We start from the raw sequence: 20,422 nt of genomic DNA on the forward strand, positions 1-20,422 counted from the left end.
TTGTAATTGAACATTTCTTCAATTACGTAAATGCAATTGCAATTGTAATTGAAGAAAGTAAATAGCTCAACCCTGACCTTCAAATCACCCTTTTTACTCTTTTGATTGGAAACATTTTGGATTTTGGCAGTGACGTACCTGGGATTTTCCACAGCGGGGGGGGGGGGCAAAACTGGTCGAAAAATTTGACAAGCAAAAAAAAAAAAAAAAGGTTTTCAAGCTCGTCAGGGGGGGGGGCAAAATATGTATTCAAGCTCGTCAGGGGGGGGGCAGGGATATGTCTTTTGTATGGGTTGTGACTCGTCAAGGGGGCAGACTGCCCCCCCCCGTAGGTTCGCTAGTGGATTTTGGGGGTAATCGGTCCACTGCCTCCTTTGAATATTTTTACAGATATATAAATGACGCTTATGATGTTCATCAGTATAGCGTGTGCAGGATTTTTGTAAGGAGAGCTCATGGTGAATGAAAAGTTAAAAAGCATATAATAAAAATAAATAAAAATATGAGGGAGGGGCTTCGGGTATCAAAATACAAAGTACGCTACTGTACTGCTGTTCATCATCATAATTATCATCACTACCACCCCCCCCCCCCCACACACACACACATCGCCTTGATTTTGGACTTGTGCTTGAATTTTCTTACAACATTTTTTGTACTATTATGTATTCAGCGCAGAGCATTTACGGTATGGTATACCGGTACCGTACCTCCATCCCAGACTTAAGCTTCTTTGCAAAATGTGTATGACGGCAGCGCGAGCTCGGGAATCAGTAAGGTGCAAACAGATTTCTGATGTTTTTCCTCCATGTTTTCTGGTGAGTTTACAGGTTTGTTTTGTGTTTTTTTCTCTGATGCGTTATGTTGCTGTCGTTTGAGACCTGAGTTTGTGTTAATCAAAGTCGAACTGTAGATCTATGTGAGTATGAATGAGTGTGACGAATCCCAATCAAGATTGATGAAGTCGCGATAACACACAGCTGCACAGGGCCTCGCTCAACAACAGTTCGATAGGCCGTTTGTATTGTCAGTTCGTTCAACTTCCTATGCATACAGTTTGAATATGGGTATCACGATTCCTTGATAGATGTATGGGAATGGCACATGAGCCAAATCACTGGCTACTGTATGTCTGTTGTCTTTGCGATAGGTGTGAGTTAAATGGATAGTGTCACTGTCTGTAGCCTGGCCCTAGTTTCTAGTCTAGGATGGGGGTCGGGTGTCCGGACACTAGCCCAGGCCTTGCCCCGGGGACCCCGACACGTCTTCAGACAGTGTCGGAACAAAATACACAGTATTACTATTTGGTATACACAGTATGTTCGGGCTGCCGCAGTAAGCCCAGGCCTAAATAATTTTGAAGCCTTCTTTTTTTGTCTTTTGATTACACTAAAAATGTGCATTCAATGTCAATGGAAGTAATCATCTTATATTTTGTTCTCTATAATATTTCCTCACATTTTGTACTAAAAATTGAAAAAATTGAAACTTCGCTTGTAAATTTTTCCAAATGACTTTTTAAAATTGATCGTCCGGACACACAACAATTTGGTATACTTCATGTCATGAATAAAAAAAATTGATTCAGGAGCAGATTAAACAATTGATGAATCAAATGCTCAAATTACTAATGAGGAGATTGTTATTATTAATGTTATTATTAAGATTAGAGCTCATGTAGCATGATAAGAAATAAAACAAATATTTCACAAATTGATAATGAGGAGGTTGTTATTAATGTTATTAAGATAATAGAGCTACAGGTAGCATGATAAGAAATAAGAAAAAACTATTTTTTAATTTTACATTAATCTGTATGGCAGTGAGTCCAAACTTCGCGCGTGTCCATACGTCGCTGACGGTCATTATCTCAACAACTAGCAAATATCCTTACAATCTGACATCATCAACGTGAAAAGCGACCAAAAATTACCCTTTGGTGAAAGTTTCTTTAGGATGAGTTCAGTATTCATGAAAAATATTGGCAAAAGATCGGCAAATTTGTCACCGTTAGCGCCCGTTTTGAAGAAAGCAACAAGCATCACGATATCACCATTTTGCAAGCAGAAATCATCAAAAATGTGAGTTGAATGTGGTACTTACCGATTCCATAGCATTTTGCCATCAATCTGATATAAATATTTCACTTTTTGAGCTTGAGTTTTTGTTTAAATCTCCACAAAAGCTTTGGTGCGCGAAGTTAGATCACACTTTTTCTGAACGGTTTTCCAGCACAGCCCGCATTCGCCGATCGGAATAGAATTTTGAGATCGCGATACCGGCGAAACCCCTTGACCTACTTTACATTTTCGTCCATGATTTTAGAGTTTACGATATTGCCGTCAAAGTGGTAACTATTTCTTGAATTGGTTTTGTATAAATTATGAATAATGTGTGGACAAAATTAAGCCTACTGAATATTCTTGAAAAGTGCGTGAAGTTTGGACACCCCATCATATAGTTATGGAATACAAATATTGGATTCAGGAGCAGACACACTTATGATGAATTCATCATCATCTGCTGTAATCTTCAAAGGGCTCTGCAGCTTATCTCAAGCTCGAAGGAGGTTATGGATTATAGAGCTAATGCGATAAGAAATAAAGATTAAAGGGACGGTCCAGGCTGGAGATATTTATAGGAATAACGCATTCCGCGGAGTTGTTTAGCGAGTATGCAGTGCACGAGAGGTTTCTTCTGAGCATGCGCACTCCACACGCGCATTCGGCTCGTGTGGAGTGTGCATGCGAAGAAGAAACCTCGAGTGCACTGCATATACATGTATCGCTGAACAACGACGGGAAAATGCGTTATTCCTTTTATAAGATGGCTAAGTAATTTCGAATGCAATTAAGCACCTTATATGACAAAGAAATAATGAAATATATCTAGGAATCTAAATCAAATATCAAAAATTTTGAAATTGCACTTACCGTTTGAAAATGGTCCAGAGTAGGATTTCTCCAAGATTATTCCAATTTGTGCTGAATGTTATATTCCAACTTTCTGTCGACTTCGAGTTTCGGGAGTTCAATTTAAATGATGTTTTGTGATCACCACAAAAAGTTCAGAGTTCAGTTTACAAAGTTTCAAATCCAACACATGAACTCGAAAATGTTTCAACTCTCAAGAATTCAACACATTTACAGCTATTTACAGCAGATTTGACAGCTATACTGCCTAGATCTAGATCAGATTTATTACCAAACCACATTATTTACTTGTGTTTCATAAAGCTGTTCGTAAGTTACGAACGACTTTACGCACGACTGGTGATACCTTCTTGAGCTACATTTAATTAAATGTGAATCTGATTAGCACCCAAGAAAGTATCACCGGTCGTTCGTAAGTTGTTCGTAACTGACGAACAGCTTTATGAAACACTCCCATTCAAAGTACTGTACTTACGCATCGCGCGCTCGCCAGGACAGTACAGCGCGCGCGACATTTGTGTAGTTTACATACGGAGCTCGCGCTCGTCCATTCTTATGCTGCAGCTTACATAGCATATGTAAAGCGCGCTAGCGGCCGGCCAGCTGTGTATAGCTAGCTCATCGTTCAGCGCGGCTTCGGACTAGACTGCATACATGCACTGGACGTCGCTGGTAAAGCTAAGGTATTGAATACTTTTTGAGATCGGAGAAAAGTTTTCCTCGCTCAGAAAAAAAGGTGCAGACTTTCAAAAGGGGCACATTATATATCAGAAAAAGGGCACATTTATGAGAAAAAGGGCACCACGGTCATATAAAAAAGGGCACATTTTTAGTGGCCGTAACTTTTAGCAAAAAGAAGAAGGGCATGACAGCCAGTAATGGGGGCATCGACGGCCATGGCCGTCGATTATTTCAAGGCCTGCATTACATCCGTGGAAGTGGAAAACTGGACTGGTGTCCCTCCTGACCATGATCGAGGATCTCGACTGCGTTTTGGTGAGAACGATGTTATCCTGCCGGATATCGCACTCGTACTCGGAGTCATAGCCATATGCTACAGTTTCTTGACTAAAGTTACTCGTCATTGCTATTGCACTGGATCTGGAGGGGCATTCTGTGATGGCCATGCTACTACTAGTACTAGGCCTACATGTAGATTCCTGGTCGCCCAGCTCCTGGTTGTTGTTATTATTGTCCTTGGTGACATCTGAGTATAGGCCAGTGGCCAATGATTCAGACATTTTTTTCAGTTTTGTTTGACTTGTTTTAGAAAAGTGCTTCAGCGAATCTGCAGATTTGTGCCCACTGACACTCTGGATATCTCGAGCCTCGTATCCACAGGCATCGAGTGTAGTGATGCTGGTTGCCCTGAGACATTGATTGGTGTACGTTAGCTTGCATCCGGCCTTTTGTGACAGATTTTTCAGTTTGTTGCCAATCGTGTTAATGCCCAAAGGGGCATTGTCAAACCATGGAGAATCTTGCTCCAGCTCCTTCTTCGAAACATCTTTTGGCCTTTGCCACATCCAAGGGTTTTGAGGGTTCAACTTCGCTACGTATTTTTCAAATGTAGCTACCGGTCACCTTTCACCCAGTTCAGGCATTTCAAACATCAAGCCAGCATCGGCTTCTTGGATGACATTTTCACGGTTGTTTTTGGTGAGGAAGTCTCTCATTTGTACGTATCTCCGTCCGGATTCATCTACTTTGATGGTAAAGTCTTCAGCTTTCATCGCACGAATGTTCTCCCATCCTCGATTGTAGTAAAAGGTGAGAACGTCCATGAAAACCTTATCCTGAAGGCCTTTTGGGGTGGAGAGGTCTAGCGACTCTTGGATCTTGCTCATGTCGTCTGACGAAATCACAGGTTTGTGTACGACGGATCCTTTACCTTCACTTTCACTGCTTTGAAAACACGGTTTGCTTGAGGAAACTTGCTGCTATCACCGATATCTAATCCATAGTTCTCAACAAAGTATCTCTGAGCACCGAAACTAATGTTTTGTAGCGACCTTGTTTTGTACGATTCTCCATTGTCCTTCCTTATTGCGGAGTAGAATTTGGTCAAAAACTTGTCCAATTCTTTGGTATCCTTGGTGATTTCTTCCAAATCAGTTCCAGTGAATTTGGCGAAGTCCATGAGTTTACATTTAGCAAATTTCAGCACTTTTTTTGTCCCTTTGCTGTCCATGTCGTTTACCAATTGGTCAATTTCTTCATCTGTCATAACTTGGAAAGATACAGATAAGTCCTCCTTTGGTTGATTCACAGACGCCATATCTCAAGGTTTCCGAATGAGTTGTGATTTCGAAACAGACACACAACAAAGGCAGGATACACAGCCTACACTGCGACGAAACTTACAGCCAATCAGTAATCGAGATCGTAGATCATGAGACTAGAACGAGATCTAGACCTAGATCAAAATCAGTAAACAAGGAACCATTAAAAGTCTTGTTTCAACAGCAGTTAATTTTTTGATGGCACAAGTTTTAAATCCTATGAAATAACATGAGTGATGGCCTTGAAAATCTGGTTAAATGAAGAATTTCACTGTAAAATGTAATATCGTTCTAACCCAAACGCAGTCAAAATCGTCGATACGTCCCAGGCGATCAATGAATTTGTGCATAAATTTATTTTCTTTTTCAACATATGATGGTGGATCCCGCACTAATTAGTTTATAAAAAGTTCATTTTTCATTTATACGGTACGTGACCTCAGGCTCATTGAGCATATAGCTGGTACGTAATCGAAATCTCGATTTTTTTTTAGATGCTGCGCATGCGCCAAAACCGTGGGTTAGACAATTTGGGTGCGCGAAAGTCCCACGGGCGTGCAGGGATAGACACTTTTCGCGAATGATCACGTGGTACGCTTTGACCAATCAGCAAGCTGCAAATTATTTAGCCATCTTATAAAAACAAATAATGCATGCAGCCGAGTTCGTTAGTGGAAATGCAGAGCACGAGCCGCTTGCGGCAAGTGCCCAGTGTGCATCATCTGAAGAAACCGAACCGAGCTTTCTCTGCATTTACTTTTACGCACGACAGAGCGAGTGCATTATTTGTTTTATAAAATAGCAACATACATGTAGAAACAAATTTTTAAAAAGTTACAGTACAGTTTTGTTGGACTTCTACCACACTGGTTTGCTCGAGAGTGCAATATCAATTTTTGTTGCGCACCTTTTGCACTGCCGTGCAGTGCACCAAAAAGTTGGATGTTATGTGACGCGTTTTGGCCAATAATGATGCTTAAAAATACAGAACCATTTTTATAATTATGTCTTAATAAATAGAGTATATTCTTATAGCAAAATGCTGAAAATTTGATCAAAATCGGATAACAAATAACAAAGTTATTGAATTTTAGATATAAACTTGCATTATTCTGGTGAAACAGTTCTAGGCATGTCTTTGTGAATATTCATTAGGTGGGCTGGTGATGTCATATCCCCACTTGTTCTTCTGTATTTTATATATGAAATTAGGTTTATTGAAAAAAAAATTACCAAGAACTAAAACAATTCGGTTGACAACTGATTAAGTACATTATTTATAAAAATATAGGGGCCTAGTCTTCCTGTAGCCTGTACTGAGCTACATGTAAGGCTAAGTTAAGCCTAAGTTGTAGAACTTAAGTAAAACTTAGATGTAGATTATGTTGTAACCAATTTTTATTCCAATTCCCGATCAGATTTTCCCCTTTTTTCCACATTTTTCCGAAATCCGATTTTTGACCAGTGGGGAAAAAATCGGATCAGAAAAACCAAAACATAACAAGCAAAAAAAAACATGTGGCAACATGTTTGCCGTCAAAATGCGCTGGTGATTTTTTTGATCTCGGACAAAAGCGGTGGAAGGAAAAGAAGATAAAGGAGAAGAAAATTATGATTTGTTTTTATCTCCGATATTAGCGGAAAGGGAGGTGGAGGAGAAGATGATGATTTGTTTTGATCTCCGACATAATCGGGGAAGAACAAAAAGATGATGATGATAATTGGTGATAATTTGTTTTGATCTCCGACAAAAATGGAGGAAGAAGAAAAACAGCAAGAAGACAATGATATGTTTTTATCTTAAGCGGAGGCAAATAAGATTTAGTTGAACACGCTGACACGTGCGGTAATATTTACGACTATCTGTCTATGCGTCATCTAAGAGTTTACGATTACCTCCGCCATCACTACGATGTTGTAGAGAAGGTGAATATCATCGTAAACAACTCTGGATAATAATGCGTCTTTTTCGGGAGGTCATGCGACCTTTAAGAGTTTACGATTACCTCCGCCATCACTACGATGTCTTAGAGAAGGTGAATATCATTGGAAGCAACTTCAGATAGTAGTGCATCCTTTTTGGTAAGTAATGCGACCTCTAAAAGTCCACGACGGACTCCGCTGTAGAGAAGAGGCCTATCGTTGATCGGCGGTAGTGTCGCGCGCTGGAATGTCATTATCTTCTTTTCCTTCCTCCGATTATGTCGGAGATCAAAACAAATCATCATCTTCCTCCGCTTTTGTCGGAGATCAAAACAAATTCTGCCATCAGTGTAGCTTGTAGCATTTGTCCACATGCCGGCCACATACAAATTTCAATGTATTTTTTGTTTTTGAATATCTTCCGATCCGATATCCAAACCGATTTCGATTTTAGGAGCAAAACTTCCGAACTGAACTCCGATCCCGTAATTGCTCTAACTTACAACATTAGATGTAGATCTAACTTTAGAGTATAGGGTATAAGGATGTATTAGAATTTGAAAGAGGATTGATTTTTTGTGGCATAATGCAGAATTAATAAGCCAAGGTTCTAGGCCCGTTTCGGGTGCATACGATGCAGTGACGTTATGCTTGATAAAACGATGAGCCTTTTCATAGTAACTACTACATACTTGATTTATATTTCCTCAAAATGAAACCTATATGTAATAATGATGCCTAGATTCTCCATTAATTTGAGGTTTATTTTGATCCTACATGTATTTCGAGTCCTACTCGTCTGTTTGTGCTGAGATAATGCATATGCATGATGAATTCATGAATGGAATTCATTGTCAATGAGCGCATATGCACATTGTGCCTTAATCAAACCAGATCGAAATTGATCTGAAAAAAGCAAATTTTCTGTATCGAAGTTACGGTGATACATGGTGCTCCACAGCGTTTTGAAAAATAGTACCCCTGGATATCGGAGTTTGAACCTCGATACTTGAATAGGTAAAGAGAGTCTCAGATTCAGTGATTTATCCAAAATACCATATTGGTTGAAATAGAGTTACAGACATTGTTTTCTGCAATATTTTGTGTTCTAATATTTTCGCAAAATTGAATTTGAATTAATTTTTGAAAATGTATTTGTCTATTTAATGTCACCTTCCATTTCAATATTTCATGAAATCTTGAACTGTATCACCAAGCAACCCAGCTTCTGAAATCTGAGCTAAGCTGCCGCATTCTGTGGCAATATGCTGCATATTCTGCATTTTTAAGAGCAAAATTTGACTTTATTATAGAGGATTTGGAGTTGACAGTGATTGATAGTGCCTGTGTATTATGTAACAATACAATGTGTTTGATGTGTGTTGTGATTATCTGTTCTGGCTTGCGAAATAAGTTAGCCATATCGAATGGTGGCGCTTGTTGAATTTTGGAGGAGTTACATACATGTATATATGTTCATGTTTGAAAACAGAAATCATTCAAAACAGCCGAATCTTGATATATTGCAAAACCCAATTTATTAGATACCTTTATTACCAGATCTAATCTGGAAAATATTTTTTTAATTCCATACTAATTAATTCTCTGTCACTTGTTAAAGGGGAAGTTTGCCTTGATTATTGATAATAAGTTGGCTTCAGTAAAAGCAGAAAAATTGGAGAAAACTATTTGTGAACATTTGATGAATCCATTCAATGCAGATTTATTTTGGCTATGTGACGTTACAGACGAGCAGCTACTCCATAAGTGGTGTTATGTAAATTCCAGGAAAAAAAGGTGTAGAGCTGCCAGTATTTACTTCAAATGAAAGGATAATTACATGTTCATGTAGTTCAGAATGAAATATATGTAGTGATGTCTGCAATTCATGACCGAATCACTTCTAAAAGAAAATGATCATATCAATCCACTCCTTTGAAACTATATTTAAATTTGAAGAGCTCAGAGTCAACCTTGGCATGAAAGGAGAAAAAGCTATACACTTCCATATTAATAATCGTGACCACATGATCTGACATGATTGGTCTATTCCACAGAAATATAATCATCAAATGGATATGTCATCAACAAGTTACTTTGGATAGTTCTGTTCTTTTTAGGCTACTTCCATTTTTACCGTAAAGATAAACCTGTTATTATGGTCGAATTCTCAGAACTGTTTCTCTTTTCTCAGGTAGAAACTTGATGTAGACAATGGCAGCAGCTGCAGAACCCCCTCTGGTGTGCTTAGAAAGTAAAGGTGGGTCTCCAGAGGTCAACAGAAATGGGCAAGAAAGAGTACATGTAGCAGAGAACTTTGGAAATAATCGCTTAAAAAACAGAGAGGACACCCTCAATCATCAAACTTCATCCAAGAAAAGTAGAGGGAAAAAACGTCAAGGACGACGAAAAGATAGAGCAAGTAGTAATGGAATCCATGAACTTGATGGTAAGGTTGAAACAAAGTTCGTTGAAAGTAAAACCACTACCAAAGAATCAAAGAGGACTTGTCAATCCGACAATCATCTTAATCATCAAAGTCACAATCATGTGATCAGTGAACCTTTGAATGCTCTTACGCAAATGGTTGAGAAATTAGGAGTGCAGGATGGCATTGCCCCCCAGATGGAACACTCTCACACGGTTGTTGATGTGCCTTCGGATGCAGCGTGCCAGGATGGTGATATAGACGAGTCGCTCACTGATGCAAAATGCAACTCTGACGATGATGAGGATGATGCTGACTTGGAACTGCCATCCTCACTATCAGACTTTGTCCTTGGTTATCATGAAGACTACCACTATGCCCTTACAAAGCTTCCTCCCAATGATGAAGACATTGATACAATACCACTAGATGATTCAAATAGCTGTGTAAGATTAGTACCCTATGAATCAGAACTGCAAATGCCTGATATCATAAGACTAATAACAAAGGACTTGTCAGAGCCTTACTCCATATACACTTACAGATATTTCATCCACAATTGGCCAAATCTATGTTTTTTGGTAAGTATTGTACTCATTTATTTTCTAATACCTTTAGATTGAGTAATGTGGCATGTGTTGAGGCTTTGGTATGCATATACTTAAAGGTTTTGTTATGCTTGTACATGTACATAGGAGACTCTGTTTTTAACTTTCAAACTTCAGTTTGTCTGACACCGATTTTAGATTTTAAGGATTCCAAGAAATCAAAATTTGTTTACAAAAGAATTATTTCAATTACTGGTATCAAGTCAGAGACACACATTGTTTATAAAACTCAAGTCACATACAAATAATGAATTATAGGCATGAGTGCGATGGTGCGAGATTTCGCATGAGGTGAAAGAAAGATGCTCTATTTAACGAGGTGTTAGCTGAGTTGAATAGATTGTCTCTTTCTATCACTGAATGCGAAATCTCGCACCATTGCACGAATAAGAATATTCGCATTTTGTGTTGTACAACGCCTCGGAATTTAGCGAAAATATATTGAAAAAAAAAGTTTATTCCTGTAGTAATCTATGAAAAGGGAGCAAAAATACTGAAAGCGAAAGCAAAATCCTGCAAGTGCACATGACCTTGGGCAGCATTGCGCATTTAGCCAGCAGGCTTATACTCTTATTGCATCTTCATTTTTACTGAGCACAATGAATTAAATCGTATTTTGCTGTCACGTCCTAAAGCCGTGCAATGGTACGAATGTTTGACATTCAGCCTCCCATTTGCTCGCCCACAAGCTAAGTAGGCGTTGTACAATGTCAAATAGCTTATAAATACTGATTAATACAAACATTTAAAGTGAAAGTTTTCTCAGGTAAAGAAATTGCCTTTCAGTTTTTTGACCAGAAAATGTAAGGCCATGTGTCTTGAACTCGCTCCATTTGTGATACATGTACAAACTGTACATTGCCCAAATCTAATGATAGCGCACCCATCGGTATAAAAATGGTCATAACTTTGAAAATATTCACCCTATCCATACACTTTATCTGAAAGGAAATTTAATTAGGATTCCAGAAATGGCATTAAAAATGAAGTAGGTAAAATGCTCACATATGAACTATCACCCCTACAGCTTATAATCGGTTTTCAACTGACACCAATTTCATTATAATTTATCTCCATTCAGCCAAAAATCGTGTCATAAATTGTTCCTTTGCGAGAATTTTTGGTGGTTTTGAATTTTAAGGTTTTTCTAATTATCACTAATTAAAATTAATTAATTGAAATAAATTGTAAAGAGTGTTGAGAACAAAATTAAATCTCAAGCCCCCGGAATACCAAAGTTACATGTATATACATGTATTCATGTTTGAAATATGAAACCTGACTTCTCCATAGACTTTGTGTGTACCTCTGTCATGGCAAGGTTTTGTACACAAGCTACCGTGCAGAAATTGCCGGTATATGCCACGATCGTGGCCATATACCGGATTATGAAATTGCAATTGACCAATCAGAAGCCTTCTCTCATACCACCCATCTTATATAATGTTATAAGGCACCATGCATGTACAACGGTACCTAGTATGGACTCCTTCCTTCTGCTCTTGTACAAAATTACTGACTGAAATGTCATATTAAAAATCTACTGAGGACCTACAATGAACTTAGATTAGGTAAATGACCAAGGGAAATACTTAAAATTCAAATTTAAAGTTCATAATTAAGTGAAAGTACTATTTTTGGTTTTTCGCCATCATCGAACATGTATGTAAAATATCGTTGAGATTTGTATCAACATGTACTCTATATGTAGATTTAGTTTTGTAATTTTCAGTTTCCAACTTCCATTTTTAAAGAAATTTTCATTTTACTCCTAATTTAAACATGTGCCTTGGTTGGATTGCCCTATCATGAGTATGTACATGTATAGCTTTTATTGAAATTCAAAATTGATGCATGAAATTTGATTTCCTCCCATACCAGTAAGCATAGCATGACCATGAAAAATCAGAATAGAAGAAAAATTTTAATGTAAAAAGGAGTGACACCAGATTATTTGGATGTTTGATGGGGATCGGGGGGGGGGGGGGCATTGGCAAGTACACTGTAAACTTTATAAGACACTATTTTTTCCCCTCTGTCTCTGAATTGAGTACCCGGTTCCAGACAGTAATGAGACCTCTCTTTTTATATATTTTTATTCTCCCCTTTTCTTCACTACTAGTTTCACTTGAAATATCATGGGCAAGTGGGTTACCCTGCCTCCCCCATCGTACATGTAGCACCTCCCCTGTATATACAGTTTCATGTCATATTAGTTCCATGAAAGTTTGGTTGAAAAATAATGATAGGATTTTATTATTATTTCATTAGAAAATGTTAAGTTTGTGAGTTACATGACAGAGCATGTACCTATATTTTTTTTGTAGACTTCATTCACAGACCTCACCTGCATAGATTAACAATGTATTTTGCGGCTTTTTGGGTACATGTCTGACCATTTTTTATTTCCAACATAGATTCTATGAATTTAATTCAATCTAAATGGACAATGTCCATTTTAATTTGTAATCGCTTTATGATATAAAGGAAAGTTTTTTGAGGCTACTGTACAAAGACTACATGTACATGTAGATTGCTTTGATCCCTGTCTCACATTCATGTAATGTATCATGAAAGACAGAAATGATATCAGGAAACTGCTCGCATCGTGCAATCTATCCTCGTCATTGGTACGCATACATTTGCATAAAATGTGTACTTCGTGGTCGCTTCAGTGTGGAATGGATCATGTGTCTCTTCTCATTTGAGTGACCTGCTTTTAGATGCTTGCTAAGTCATCCCATGAATGTGATTCTGAAATTATTTATCATTTAGATAATTCATAATACGTGTATGTACTTGTAATGTGATTAAGCTGGGTGCATGTGCAAAATAAATATTGCATTCTTGTCATTTTGGAAAGCTTTTCTCTTGTCAGGAAAGTTCTAAGTGCAGAGGGAGAATAACATGTTTTCTTTTCTAAAGGACTTTTCCCTTTCCATTATAGTTGGTATTTGGGTTATGAAAAAAGTACAAAGCAAAAAAATTCAATTGAGAATAAAAGCAACCATTTAATTATGTAGCTGTTTCATATTGCTTTTCAAACCTTAACCATGTTTACAATTACATGTTGTTATCATTCAGAAGTTTATTTTTTTAAGAGTCTATAGTACACATGTATCATTTAATTCATTTTAGATTTGAAATGCATTAAATGTTCTCCCTGGAATGGTCAAAGTGAAAAGGGAATTCATGCACACTAAATGAACAAATATTGTACATGTTGATACATATCAGGGTTCCCAGCCCATCAGGGAAATCTGGGAAAATTATTTTACATTTTTCCAGTCGCAAAAATCAGGGAATATGATAAAATATACTTCAAATCAGGGGAAAATGCCTCAAATGAGGAAAATATCAGGGAATTTTTATCGGCCCAAAAGTCGTAAGCAGGTAGTCAGTCAGACTCTGTTATATTTTGTTGATTATAATATCAACACAACATCCATTGAATAACTGGTTATGGTGGTACTACATGTAGTTTTAAATTACTGTTTGTAACTAAAAATGCATGTAATTCACTGCAACAACTTTTTAGTAAACATGGGAAACTAGGAATGAGTTTAAATAATTATCAGGGAATTTAAAACTTCATCAGGGAAAAATAAGGGAATTTTGTTTTCTTGAAAAGCTAGGAACCCTGACATTTATAAATGGACTAAATAACCTATTGAGAGATACAGTGTAAACCATGAATGAATAATACAATTTGTTCAATAGTAGATGAAATGATAAACAAATGAATTGTCTAATGGATAAACAATTTGATTAGATTTGATAAACTTATTGAAGATCTTGTATTATTTTTTTCTTTAATCATAATTACATGTACTTTAATAAAACTTTTAATTCTCCAAACATACATAAAAAATGTTACATGTAAACTTTAACTTTGTATTGCAATATATTTTTGTTTTTCTTTACAGGCTATGCATGGTTCAACTTGTGTAGGAGCTATTGTGTGTAAGCTGGATGTACACAAAAAGATGGTCAGACGAGGTTACATTGCTATGTTAGCTGTAGATGAGGAATATAGGAAAAGGAAATTAGGTATGTTGGAAGATAGTGCAGTTATTTGGCAGTGCTAGATTGTTTCAGGTATAAATAATATTATTCCAACTAGGCTTGGGAGCCAGCGCCGGGTAATCGAGTCTACCCGATTCTCAATGCCAGAGTCGGGGAGTCGACCCTGATCTCTGGAGACTCGAGTACCAAGCGGCGGCGGTTCTGAGATAAAGGGACTCGAGTCTTTGCCATGCTCTCTCATTCATGGACTAATATCGGCCCCAGCGCCGACTCTCAGCGCCGAATCCAAGCACTGAGATAAAATAAATGTGGAATTTGGAGCCGAAGAGTCACATACTTCGAGCAGAACGTTTCTCTGCAGTATACCGTGTGCATTAGGCTCAGTGTGCATGACTGCATGTGGTATGGAGATGCATCGTGTGCATTGTGTGTACTGTGTATTTCTGTGTATGTGACTGTAAAATGCCAGTAGAGACCACGTGCGTTGTGTTGAGCGACACTTGTGATTGTATCATGAAAGTTAGTGTATTGGCATTTGTGTGTGGATTGTGTGAGAAGTTATGAAGGTGTAAGATTTTTGGTGACTGAATAGATGATTGCTCCCCCCTCCCATTTATGTACACTCTCAAGCCCCATGCCGATCCTTCCCCCAAAGCTTCTCTCTCCTCATTCCTTCTTTTCTTATTCCCCTTTTATTCTTGTTAATTTCTCCTTTTAGAAGTTGTAATTCACTACGAATTTCATTATAATTTTAATGAAGTGTTTATCACCTCTTGTTTATATTTTTATATATCTGTTCAAAATAAGTGTACTTTTCATTTTCCTTATTTTATATGAATCATATATTCCATGTTTCGAAATCAATCAATAATCTTCAGGACATTAAGTCTCCTCTTTTATTGTCTCCCCTTTGAATTTAAATGCATTGATAAACAAGCATTCTTTATAATACTATATCTTTATTTGCATATCGCCTTCAGTGAATATCATGTTTATTAACCATCCTTTATACTTTTATTAATGATTGAAACATACACATAAAACTACGCATTTTACAGTTTGTTTGAACAGTAAAGGTATTGTGGGCTTCGAAGGTTCTACTGTATTTTTTCCTTTCCTGAATATTTCTCATCTGGAAAATGTCATTCGAGAGTGTCAATAAATCTTTTTTGTGGGGAGGACAAATGAAGTAGTTTGGAGGAGATAACCCCAACTGGAGGGGGTGTTTAGCAAATAATTTCGCTTTTGTGGTCATTCCCTCCTTTCAGTTGCATTTTATTTCATTCCAAAATCCCACTGATAACGTTTGCTTGCTAGTCTTAAATGAGAGTCTTGCCTATTGGAATATTGGCGAGAAGTTAATAATAAAAAATGATGTTATTGTTCTGTCAGTAATAAAAGTAGAGATTCAACTATGGATATTTTTCAGTCATATTTCATTTAATCTTAGTTATTTTAATCCAAACATTCATTTTTTTTCAATGATGAATTTCACCTTTGGCCAGTTCGCCATTTTCTTAAGTGACTGAAAACTTAGACTAGTCCCTCAATTCAGGGACATCAACCCTCGGCAATTTGTTTACATAACTTTCTTTGTCTCCGTCATGTATTGCACAATCTTGAGAAGCACATGTTTGGAAATCTGATATTCTTGCGGTGGTGGGGGTACGAGATTGCCGCCCTTTTTATTCTGTTTTGGTTTGGCTGCCACATGGCCTCTCTCACTGTCTGGAGAAATTAGGTCAGGTAAAATTTGCAAAGACGTGGATAAGTTTCATTTCAATTAGAGGCTTTGCGAGGCTTCCTTGATGGATGATTGATGGATGATTTGGAAATTGCCATTTTGGTTCTTGTAGGCCTTTTTAATTTGTCACGAATCTCTAACTGATACGAACGCTTAACAATTTAATGACCTTCATGACATATATCATTTGTATGAATAATTTTTAAGTCTTTTTAAAAATGTGTCAAAAATGCATGCACGAAGGATATTTGTTCAACTTCATAACATTTGCAGGTATGTCTGTATGATAAAATAAATTACCTCAGAACTGTACAAATTAAGAACTTTCTTTTTCTTTGACATTGTCTTCAGACACGAATACAGATCTTTCTAGATTAATCTGACAAATAATGGGCTAAAACACTAAATAGTAAACACGCAAAGCTCACATCAACCAAGTATCAAACATTCAAACTTAGATTAAATCATGGAGGTTCTACCTCCCATTAATCAACTCAGATATCGTTCAAGCACCAAAATCAATCTATCATCACAACACTAAAATCGGAAACAATCACTTCAAAGAAACAATGCGAAGGTCAAACCACGGTGAAACATGTGCTGTGTGTGTTATCTTTGCAGTGAGTTGATCTTGTGATGATGGGGAGAGAATTTTTGTGTGTGTGGTAACTGTGGTTTATGTTTGCAATGCAGTGAGTTGGATCTTGTGATGACTGGGGAAAGGACCAGGGAGTTGGGAGAAGAACCGAAACAAGCGTACACCGAGATAAAGGTATCTCGTGTAGGGGCATTGTCTTAAAGCTCATTATCGGCGCTGGGAGTCGACTCTCTCTGGAACCGACGCCTGGGGCAAGAATCGGAGTCGACTCTCGCCAAGACTAGAACCGCCCAAGCCTATTAGCTATGCCAACTCATTTGATCATACTATATCTAGCATTGACTTACCCAAATCTAGAACTATATGTTCATGTCCAGTGCATCATCTGTTATAAGATACTTGAACACTCAGAGCAAATTTCTTGGAACGCTGTTCAATCTTTTATTTTATTTCAATTTTTTTAATTCATTCAATTTTGTTTATTCTTGTTTGGACTTATTTTATTTATTTACTAGTTTATTCATATTGATTAATTAATCAATTTATTTATTTTGATTATTCAAATTCTTTTTTTGTTTTTTTCATAGGGGTGAATGGAGACTTGTCCGCAACTCTGGAATTCATTATTTTTATAGTACATGTGTAAAACCAATTGAAAGTTTGTTATGTATACAATGTTGAATACAACTTTTGTTGTTAAACCCAGATATTCCCTGTCATCTCAGCACTTCTGAATCAAAGTTGTTAAAGGATCAGTTGATGAATTTGAATTTGATGAAACATTCCAATCTTACTTGAATCTGGATGTTGGATATACATGTAGAGTGGTGCTCAAATTGAACCCCATAAGAAAATGGTGACACAACATTTGCTCCTACGATATTTTCTCCTCTCTTAATATCTCAGAGGGCATACCCTAGGGTTAGAGTTGGGATTGTAATAGAGTTTTTGGTTCAGAATAATGTAAAGATAAGAATTAGGGTTTATTTAGTTATGTTGGTTATGTTTTATGATTGGCTTAACATGCAAATTTTCCTTCGGAGCAATTGTCGCTGGAGCAAATGTCATGGAACCAAGAAAATAGTATACATATTTAAAGTTTTCATGTTGCCATGTTTTAGATATTTGATTGTGAAGTCAGGTGATATACATGTATTATAATATCTAAATTAGCAATAAATGAAGTTTGTTTCTCTAGGCTCACCACATATTGTAGTGTTGTTTTCTACATTCAACACTTACTTTTGAGCACAAATTGCTAATCGTGTACATGTATTTCATCTGTTGATTCTTTGTGAAAATTTGACAACCCTCTCCCATACATATAGGTTGCTGTACAAAATTTGAAATTCAAGGGGGGGGGGGCAAGGCAAGTCCCTTGGATTGCCACCCATGCTAATACAAGAAATGGGACCTATCTGTCTACAAGCTAGGCATTCTGCATTTCATTGGAGACGAGTGATGATAACATGTGATCTTACATTGGGTGCACAGGTACAGCAGGTTCTTAACTAATGTGGATACCAGGGTTAATTATTTGTATGTTATTTTATATTTTTTTTCATGGAGGTCTTCACATATTTTCTTTTTAAATGGATTTGTTATTCTACAGGTTCAAGTCTTGTCAAGAAAGCAATTCGTGCAATGGTGAGAGGAGAATGTGATGAGGTGAGTTTTTTTTATACAATCTTACAATCTGTTTTATCCTTGGTACATCAACTTGGCCTAACTAACACTTGGTTGAATTCGAAATAGACCAACTCCATTTTGTCTATAACAAATTTACATGATTTTGTTCAATCTCGCCTTGGCCTGATAACCAATTTGTTCAATATCCAGTTCCAGGGCTAAACCCACTAAATCCAACTCATTCATGCCTTTATTTTTTTTTTCATTCAGATAAGATGAAATAGTAAGCCCTAATCCGCCCAGGTGGTCACTACACCTGGTGACTAGACCAAGTGTCAGACAAAATCAAACGGGACCAAAATGGTCCTGCTCGAAAAAAAGAATGACCAAAGGGTTTCAGATCAAGCGTGCAAAAGTATCTATCCTAACAACTAGGTAAACTGTAAACTGTCTTCTATAATGCAGCATGTCTTTCATGCCACCATGATCTCAAGTTTGGTTGCTATGGGTGGGCATTATGATTTTAGAACTGTAACAGTTAAAGGTCATATTTGGAAGCCTCATGGTATAGCGACTTTCGCCTGATAATCAGAGGGTTGTGTGTTTGAATCCCACCGTGGCCTAGCTTTCTTTGGAAAGGCATTAATCTGCATTTTGCCACTCTCCACCCAGGTGTTACATGTATATGAGTACCTACATGTAGTAGGATGTGAAAGCATATTTTATAGTATGCCCAGCAATCGAGTATTGGAACTGTTGTTGGAATGCTCCTCAGGATGTGGAGAATGTGCATACATTTTGTGCTAGCATTTCAGGATCCAATGATTGGATACTAATATTTACCCTAAACAATGTAAAGTGCTTATAAACATTATGTATTAAGTGCTTTATGAATGTAACTATTACGTATGTACAGTACATATAACTGAAAATGGTTCATTCTTGAGGTGTGATACTAGTATTTGAAAAAGGATGGATCACTTTAACCATGTCTTATGTATAGAATGCATGTTTACAAATGATAATCTAGATCTACAGTGTAACTTAAGTGAGAATCAGTTATACAGTACATAATTTTTTTAATGATTTTTAGTCATTATTCATTGATTAGAGACTGTTCTTGTAAAAATAAATTTGGAAATCAATATTATGTGTGGTGTTTATGAATTTAGTATTGAGCTGGACTGTAATACCATTTGCTATTTATTTCTCTTTTTGTCCAGGTGGTTCTAGAGACAGAGATCACCAACAAGCCTGCCTTGCGTCTTTATCAGAACCTTGGCTTTGTGAGAGATAAGAGACTATTTCGCTACTATCTTAATGGTGTGGATGCACTAAGACTCAAACTCTGGCTACAATGAGAGCAACATCATACCTGCAACATTAGCATTGTAGTTGTAGCTACGCAACCACATTGGCAACCATACAGCAAGACATGTTACATGTACGTGTCGCTGTCAGTACCTCATGAGCATGTAGAAGGCTTCCACATCCATCGTTATCGCAAACTTTGTACCCGCTGCATGAATAGAGGATCGGTAGGCACTTTGTGACAAAACTGAATGGTTTTTAGATGCATTTTAACACAGAATTGGAGCACGATTTCCAGAGGACATTAGTGTCAAAAATGCATATTAACTTGCAATTTCAATTAATTTTACTGGTTGCTTTACAATGATAAGTGTACCGGTAATAATAATATTGAAGGGAATGACTTACATTTACAAAATGCCCTTTCAAAGTGAACTTTAAAAAGCACAAAGCATAATCACATTTTTTATTAATAGTTTGAGCAGATTTTGAACAGATTTATGAAAATGCCACCTAGGACATTTAAGAATTTGAATGTTGTTTCACTGTGAAGAAGATGACAGATTCTGCATCGTTAATCATTGATGGAAAATATAGCCCTACTGGTTCTAAACCTTTCAATAGGATTTTCATCCCAAACGATTTTCCTGATTTTTATTGGCAATTCCTAAGGTGCACATAGATGAATTACAAACTAGCATTACAACATAACTGGCAGCTGAAATTTATAAAGTCTGAAAGAAGTGTACTGATAAAACAAAATCGCTCATATTCTAAGCTTATTCACAGTGTAAAACCATAGCACCACTGGACATGAGCTTTGATGTGTGGTAAACTCACAATTATTCCCAGATTTAAATCCAAATTAAATTAACATTTTATTCTACATTTCTATGAAATGTTATGTTTCAATATCTCCTATATATTCAGCATTCATGAA

The 20,422-nt window shown here is 37.0% G+C and overlaps 1 protein-coding gene across 4 annotated transcripts; it reads left to right on the forward strand.

The window, feature by feature from the left end:
• Positions 1 to 683: 683 nt before the first annotated feature.
• On the forward strand, positions 684 to 20,031 carry LOC121418751 (N-alpha-acetyltransferase 30-like). Of its 4 annotated transcripts, none has more exons than XM_041612832.1 (5): positions 684 to 830; positions 9,333 to 10,147; positions 14,101 to 14,224; positions 18,155 to 18,210; positions 19,395 to 20,031. In XM_041612832.1, the coding sequence occupies exons 2-5, from the start codon at positions 9,353 to 9,355 to the stop codon at positions 19,530 to 19,532; spliced, it is 1,113 nt and encodes a 370-aa protein (XP_041468766.1). In that variant the 5' UTR covers positions 684 to 830; positions 9,333 to 9,352; the 3' UTR covers positions 19,533 to 20,031. The 4 variants fall into 4 exon arrangements, with proteins under 4 accessions (XP_041468766.1, XP_041468767.1, XP_041468763.1 ...); XM_041612833.1 differs by having other exon boundaries at positions 9,337 to 10,147; XM_041612829.1 differs by having other exon boundaries at positions 685 to 818.
• Positions 20,032 to 20,422: the final 391 nt, after the last annotated feature.

The sequence above is a fragment of the Lytechinus variegatus genome, chromosome 7 (assembly GCF_018143015.1).
Source record: "Lytechinus variegatus isolate NC3 chromosome 7, Lvar_3.0, whole genome shotgun sequence".
In the NCBI taxonomy this organism is placed as follows: Eukaryota; Metazoa; Echinodermata; class Echinoidea; order Temnopleuroida; family Toxopneustidae; genus Lytechinus; species Lytechinus variegatus.